This window comes from Rhincodon typus, chromosome 39 (assembly GCF_021869965.1).
Source record: "Rhincodon typus isolate 14 chromosome 39, sRhiTyp1.1, whole genome shotgun sequence".
Classification (NCBI taxonomy): Eukaryota; Metazoa; Chordata; class Chondrichthyes; order Orectolobiformes; family Rhincodontidae; genus Rhincodon; species Rhincodon typus.
The window spans coordinates 6938919-6947089 of record NC_063370.1 but is presented as its reverse complement, the minus strand read 5'-3'; the positions used below and the strand labels follow the sequence as shown (position 1 = coordinate 6947089).

Genomic DNA, 8171 nt, shown 5'->3' with positions numbered 1-8171 from the left:
AAAGTAAATTTCAGAAAGGTTTTGCAGAGTTTAAACCTCCAGACAGTTGAAGACATGGCATCCAAAGAGCAGGGTGATGGAAGTGGGAAAAGCATGTGTCCTATAATTTTTTTAAGCTCCAGTGAGACACACATTTATACAAGAGCCGTTCCATAAAGAAAATCACAGTAGTTTACTGTGTCACTTAACACAACTAGATGAAGACAAAGAAAAACGTCAGTGTGTTTGGGACAACGGGATTAAAGTAGATAAACTTTGATGTACAGTCACTTCAGGCACCATGTGGTTTTTCTTGAATCCATGAAACAGGACGGATAGATACCACTTCAGTAAATGCAGATTCACAGAACATTATTCCAACTTTTTAAAAAAATTTACTATTGTATTTACAAAATGAGCAACCAGTACACTATGTCTTTAAAAAAATAAACATTACCACACAGTTGAGTTATCTGTCTCAGTTTTACATTGTCCATGAATTGACAACCTGACTGTTGAGAAAGGTCACAGGTGGTACAGTCTGACAACGACACAGCAAAATCTCACAGGGCAACACAGCGTCCTCACTCAGTCCAACGATGGCCGCAGTGTGGTGCTGTGCACACATAGTACAGCCTCATTGCATCCTGCAGTGGGGAGGAAAGGCAGCTACAATTAGATGCATGCTTCAAACTCAATCTTTTGTCAGTGACAATGAGTCACAAACACCATTTGGTTCATTTGCAGAAGCGGAGTCAAACTGGCATTCAGGTTTCCCTTCATTCTAACATGTTTCTGGCCCTTGTAAAACCACAAATGTTGTTAACGTTGTACATAAAACAAGGTCACAGTCCTGACCTAGACATTAACAGGCACGTAAACACAGCAGTTGAACTGTGTATAGTTTTGAGAGGAGTTTCCTGGATTTTACATTTTAAAACTGAAAAATACTTTTTACACACAAATCTTATGTACACATATTGCACTTAACATAAGATTTGCTACGTATCCACATATTAGTTTCTTACAAAGCAAGACCCTTGTTATTCTCAAAGATCTCACTTTCAAATAATTATGGTTCTCCACATAGTATGTAACCAATATACCATACTGTCAGACTCCCATAGCACTCTAACCAAGGGTCAAACTTAAAGCTTTTTCATCACCCAGACTACCTATTCATAGCCATGACTTAGAAAACAAAAGAAAACCCACACACACCCTGAGTAATTCATGCCTGTTCATTATCCTATTCTCCCTGGTTACACATTCAGACTCTCAAACTGTCGCAAAGGCGTTACAAAGCAGACAGCTACGTGCACATTTTGGGCTAGGCGGAGAAGGTTTAAGTAGCGGTCACAATGGCTGCTTGGGCTTGTAGGCGGCTCAATACTGGGCTTGGCAAGAGTGCTGAGAGAAATCACTCAACAAACAAAAAGTACGGTCAGTAAACAAAGCAGCATTGCATGCCAACACCTTCTTTCAAAGTTCAAACACCCTTCCCTTACTTCTTAAAAAGAGGATAAATTAAAGTTCAGTTTTCTTTACCAAAGAACAAATAGTGAAAAACAACTAATGTTTGCTCTGTGGCCTCTAACAGAGAACACATCTATCCATATCGCTGGTGATACTCAATGGCATTAAGTGGTTTGAATACATGCTTCTGACAACTACATGCATATCTCTAATAAGGTCCACGTCTGTACCTCAGCTCTTGCACTGTGCGACTGGAAAAACACAGCTTCTTTGTGTCCGCATCTGCAACGACATTTTAAAACAGCTGTAACAGGTTTCTGGAGAATTTGGATAGCCTGGTGAAACAAGCCAAGATACAGTCGACAAATTATCACAGAATCTCAGAACTGTTGCAGCGCAGGAGGAGGCCATTCAGCTCATACGTTTGCACGAGCAACTCACTTCATTCCTTTCCCACACTTCCTCGTGATCTGTAAATGCACGCTGTTCATGTTCAGATAACAGCCTTAGTTCCCTTTTGAGTGTTTCAAGTGAACTCAGACAGTGCATTTCAGGCCGTATCCACTCGCCGCTTGAACAAACTTTACCACGTCACATTTGCTTGTTTTGTTAAGTAGTTTAAATCTGTGGTCTCTTGTTCTCAATCCATTAATAAGGGAAAGCAGTTTCTCCATTTCTGATTTGTCTAGACCGTTCATCATTCTAGATACAGAATAGTTTGAAGGCATACATTTTTCTGGGAACAATGGGGCAAAGCAACATAAACTAAATAATTTAATTTCAAAGTGAGTGCAGGAATAGAGACTTATGTCTGCAAATCTTTGATGGCGGCTGGAGATATTCATAAGTCCATTAAAAGAAAAACTTGGGATCCTTGGATTTAACAGATACACAGCACAAATTAACGCAAACATTTCAAAATTCACATTAGCCCTCAGCTGGACTACTGCTTCCAATGCTCACAACACATTGTAAGGGAGGGGAGACAGGTGATTTACTAGATGGTGACTGATGAAGGACTCAGTTGTATGGAATGGAGAAGCAGGAAGGTATTCTCATTACAGTCTGAGGAGCTAAGAGCAGATTTGATAGAGATTTTCAAAGGGTTCCGATAGGCGAAAGAGAAACTGTTTCCAGAAGGGTCAGTAAACAGAAGCCACAGTAATCGTCAAAACAATTCTAGACAAGCTATGATCAGGAGTGCACTGCATGAACTGGAAGCAGAGTCAAGCCTAATTGTTAAGAATTAACTGGATAATTTAAGGGGGAGAAACAGCTATGGGGAAAAATCTGGGGTTAGGGAAAGGGACATGGAGGTCAATTGGACAGCTCCAAGAAAGTGCTGGCACAGGCACAATGAGCGAAATGGCCTCCTTCTGTGCTGTATTAGATTATTACTTATCTGTCTCAAAATTACTCCTAAAGTCCTTTGTCCTCCAGTGATTGTTCACAAGACCCCACCCTCCTTGCTTTCCATCAATTTGATTGGTTTATGAAAATCAAATGTCCTCCCCTCCCATGAATGAGAGGTGTGTGTGTTTCAATTGTTTTAAATGGCAATGGAAGTCAGTGTTCTGCTTCACAAGTATCCCAAACCCTCCATGGCTCACTGGCCTCAGGCTATCAGTCTCTGCTCCCAGCTCTAGCTCTCCAAAGCAAATGCCTCGGGCTTTTTCTCCCTGCAATGCATCAGCTGTTGCTGCACGCCCAGGCCGCAGGCTGACATGCCAGTTTCTGGGGATGCCGCTGCTCCAGGACTCAGGATAACACCCAAGTTGCTCTGGTTGGAACTTACATTTCTCGGGGAAAAAGAAATAAAGCACCCACAACAATTATCATGAGAGTGAATGACTCCTTATTGAGGGCGCTAACATTTGCCCATGGAAAGAGGGTGGAGATCAGGAGTAGGTAGATAATGTGCATTAAGCAATCATTGTCATTGAGATGATTATGAGATTTAAAGACCGACTCTACATGGAGGAGGGCAGTGAGATGTTGCAGCATCAGATATCAAGTCTAGGCAGTAGATGGCTAGGATGCAGTGTTGTGATTGGGGATTAGATATTATTATCTTTTAACAGGCTCCAACAGAACAGTTAGATCTTAGTTAAGTTAAATTGGAGGAAGGTCTGGATGATTCACAAAGTTAGACAAACAACCTGAATCAGAGGGATACAGACAGGGCTAATGGTAGGTGTCTTTTCCCTAGGATTGGGGATTTCAAGACTAGGGGACATGTTTTTAATGTGAGAGGAGAGAAATTTTTAAAAGACACGAGGGGCAAAGTTTTTACTCAGAGGGTGGTTCACATGTGGAATGAACTTCTTGAGGAAGCGGTGGATATGGGCACAGTTACAACGTTTAAAAAACACTTAGATAAATTCATAAATTGGAAAGGTTTGGAGGGGTATGGGCCAGGAGCAGGCAGGTGGGATTAATTTAGTTTGGGATTATGGTCAGCATGGACTGGTTGGACCAAAAGGTCTATTTCTGTGCTGTATGACTCTATGATTGCTGTGTTATCAGTGGCCAAACACCTGACATTTTCATAAGGTAGGCCTTATTCTCTCTTACCACACCAAAAAGGAATTCCTACTCCAGATCTACAACAGAAAGGAAAGTATGATCGAATCCATGAACTTCAACACAGTTGGTAAAGGTTCCCAATGATCAACAAATGAGAATGGATGTACATTACACAGCATAGTGCAGCCAATAGTTACACACACCCTCTTTCTCCTCGATACCTCAAGACTGGATTTACAAGAGATTTAGGGTATGAGAGAACAACGTTTGCAAAATAAACGTAGAAGTCACATGACGTGAGGTTATCGTCCAACAGGTTTATTTAAAATCACCAGCTTTTGGAGCCCCGCTCCTTCATCAGGTCAAGCAGAGGGAGGTGCCTCCCTTTACTTCACCTGACAAAGCAGCAGCTCTTTGAAAGCCTGTGATTTTAAATAAACCTGTTGGACTATAACCTGGTGTCGTGTGACTTCTGACTTTGTCCACCCCAGTCCAACACCAGCCCCTCCACATCTTTGTGAAATAACGCAAGGCTGCAGTGCTACTTGCTTTGGGCAGGGATGGTCTTCTGTTCTGGGCAGTGTGGGATCCTGTGCCACATCGGCTATGATTTGAGTCAATTCACTGTGAAAGAAGAACAAAAATACCATTTTGAAAACAATGTACTTACTCTGGAGAAAAAAGTGCAATTAACTACCGGTATAAAAAGATCAGGACCAGATATTCGACATATCGGAATACAAAAAGAAATTCAACTTGAAGACTACTGGACCAATGGTAATGAATGTCACAACGTTTGCTGTTTGTTACTCCACTTAAGCTGACTGCAACTTCTGGAGTCTGTACATGAGCAGAAAACAGGGAATTCAGAAACTGCTGTCAGTAATTCAACATTCCTTCCAAACACCCCAATGACCCTGAAAAGCTAAGTTTGTCTGTGGATGTCAAACTACTTGACTAGGAAAACATCTTCATTATTAATCTTTCATCTTAATCCAATCATTTATTTTACTGTCTGAACTGTTTATATTTTAAGTGAAGGAACTCAAGGGCTTTAAAACTCCTTCACTGTCTGTGGGAATACTTCAATGTGATTGGCTACTCTCAGCACTGCTGCTAGATGTCTATAATTGGCCTTGACTTGGTGCCAGATTTAAACAGCTGGTGGGATTGGGAGAAACCACACCATAGAGAGATTGCTGGATCTGCTTGGGGAACTTTCTTCTAACCTTGCAAGTGCCACTGCTTCACTGCAGACATCAAAATCCAGACCTATATCTTATAGATCACAGAGAACCTTTTATGAAAAACAACCAGAGTTACACTATTTTACTAAATGGGTCTTTGCAAAATCACCTAGCGAGTAGACTGTTTCACTTGTTAAAAGCGTATAACTTTTGCCTGGATGATCAATATATTTTTGGGGATAAAATATTAAATGGAGTATCCTTGTATGATCATTAAATGGTTTTTCAGGAACAGCATCTCTTAAAGTGAGGTTTCCAGGTAGCCGTATCTTAGCAATCCTCCAGTACATCACCAAAAGTAGCAGATCTGTGTGTATAAGGTGTTGATGCATCAAGATGATGACGCAGTGGTACCTGTTCTATCCCGACCTGATACACACAAAATTTAACAAACCACACCTCGAGTACTGCCTAGTTTTGGTCTCCATATCCAAGGAAGGATACACCTCCCTTAAGATGCAATACAATTAAGATACAAGATTGATTCCTGGGAATGAGGAGGTGGGTCTGGCTGGAAGTTTGGACCTAAGAGCTTCATCTCAGCATAAGAGCTGGCCATTTGTGACTTGGATGGGGAAAGATTTCTTCACAGAAGTTGTGAATCTTTGGAATTCTCTTCTCCAAGGAACTGTGGATGCTCAATCCATAAGTAAGTTCAAGACTGAGACCAGCAAACATTTAAACACTGGTCATTAGACACAAGCCACACAAAGATCAAAATCAGCTAAAATTTTATTGAATGGTGTGGTGAGCTCGAGAATCTGTACCACATTCCCCTGTTTCTACTCTTATGGTTGCACACCTTCCAGCTGAGATCATGGGGCAGCAATCAGATCAACTAGAGATCAATGTTCTCTAATCCACAGCACAAGGTCAAGACCCTAGGTATGACCCGAGTGCAATAAGGTAACTCAGCAAAGATCTGTCTGCATGGCTCAGGACCACAGAAAGCATTAAACCACAATGTTCAAGGGAGCCACATGAAACAGGATGGACTACACTCCCAATAATTCCAGTTTCTCCGGTGCCTCCACTGGTCATGCAAGTCCTGAACTTGGCTAGTTTCTCTGTGGTAAACTTACAATTTACTCTCAGTCTCATTTACAAGGTACTGCTTAAAGCTGCACGCAGCACACCCATGTTACTTACTCCACTTCATGTGTGATTTTGTTGACATAGATACAGCTGTTATCAGCTTCTTGTTGGTAGTCACAGTTTCGACACTGAAATTTAAACATAACAGCATTTAAGTTACAGAGTCTAGTCACACAGATCCTGAAAAAAGCTGTAGTTCTTCATATGGACTTGAAATGTTAACTCTGATTCTCTCTCCAGACATGCTGCCACAGCAGAAATTTTCCAGTATTCTCGGTGCTTGTCCTGAAATATTAGCTCAGTGACTCCCCACAGATGCTGCCAGATCTCCGAAATATTTCAAGCAATTTCTATTTTTAATACAGGCCCTGATTAGAGGAGAACAAGTGTGTAGATGAAGGAGAAACAGAAGCAGTTACAGTTTTACTGTATGCGGGAGGAAACGCACAAGGTGTCTGTAGGCTTAGCAACAAGATCTGGAGTAGTTTATACTTTCAGTTTCCTACTCCTAGGTTTTTAATCCTCTCCCATGGGTTCAGTGGCAATCATCGCTGAATCAAACTTGAGACACCAGAAAGTGGATCCACCAGATCTCATGATAGATCAGCCACAATCTAGTCACAATGAGAGGCAATGGCCTAGTGGTCATGTGACTGGACTATTAACCCAGAGACCCAGATAGTGTCCTAGGGACCTGGGTTCGAATCCTACCATGGGCAGATGGTGGAATTTGAATTCAATAAAATATCTGGAATGAAGAATCTAATGATGACCATGAATCTATTGTCGATTGTTGGAAAAACCCACCTGGTTCACTAAAGCCCTTTAGGGAAGGAAACTGCCATCTTTACCTGGTCGGGGCCTACATGTGACTCCAGACCCACAGCAATGTGGTTGACTCTTAACTGCCCTCTTGGCAATTAGGGATGGGAAATAAATGCTGCCTGGCCAGCAACGCCCTCATCCCTTGAATGAATAAAGGAAAAAAAACAATTTGCCAGCAACTTTTAATTCAATCAAAGTGATCCACAGCTCAATAGCCACCATTTCATTCTCGGACTTTGCAAACCTACAATTTAATCTGACAACCCTAGACCAATGGAGGAGGCCTTCGCTCCATTTTCAGTCAGTAATCTAAAACATCTGGTGGTATAATCGCTGGACCATTAATCCAGAGACCCAGGTAATGCTCTTGGCACCCAGGCTCAAATCCTGCCACGGCAGATGGTGGAATTTGAATTCAATAAAAATCTGAAATTAAGAGTCTAATGGTGACCCTGAAACTATTGTTGATTGTCAGGAAAAACCCAACTGATTCACTAATGCCCTTTAGGGAAGGAGACTGCCATTTGTACCTGGGCTGGTCTACATGCAACCAGACCCACAGCAATGTGGTTGACTCTTAACTGCCCTCTGGGCAATTATGGATGGGCAATAAATGCTGGCCTAGCCAGCGATGCCCTCATCCCATGAATCAATTTTTAAAAATCCTTTGCAACTCGAAGGTTTACATGCTTTTTTGTCCATGTCATACAGTCTAGCATTTCACCAACAGTCACCTTGGAGTTGTGCAACACCGCAGATTGCACTTTGTATGTTCAGCAGTCAAGGGATTTAATCAGACTGTCTCCATCCAACATCAGCTATAAAATCCTTCAGCATTTTTCATTTTTTGCTTACAAACACATTTCTCTGGTGTTCAGACAAGTTCTCAATTTAAATGACAAGCTCTGCTGCTTTTGCATAAACCCACGAACAGACTAGAGCTCCTTTCTTCTAATTCTCTAACAGCCTCACTGTTAAAAAAAACTTGCTCACTGCATCACAATTACACTTTGTAAACTTCAG

At 41.6% G+C, this 8171-nt stretch overlaps 1 protein-coding gene across 1 annotated transcript in view; it reads right to left on the bottom strand.

Annotated features, from left to right (window-relative positions):
- Positions 1–354: 354 nt before the first annotated feature.
- The window catches only part of LOC109922352 (RNA polymerase II subunit I), an 8878-nt gene continuing 1061 nt past the window's right edge, over positions 355–8171 (bottom strand). The window contains exons 2-5 of the mRNA XM_048618214.1: positions 6378–6451; positions 4531–4605; positions 1686–1737; positions 355–626 (exon numbers count right to left, since the gene is read on the bottom strand). Coding sequence (XP_048474171.1) covers positions 564–626; positions 1686–1737; positions 4531–4605; positions 6378–6451 — 264 coding nt within the window. The 3' untranslated portion in view covers positions 355–563. The remainder of the gene's footprint in view (positions 627–1685; positions 1738–4530; positions 4606–6377; positions 6452–8171) is intronic.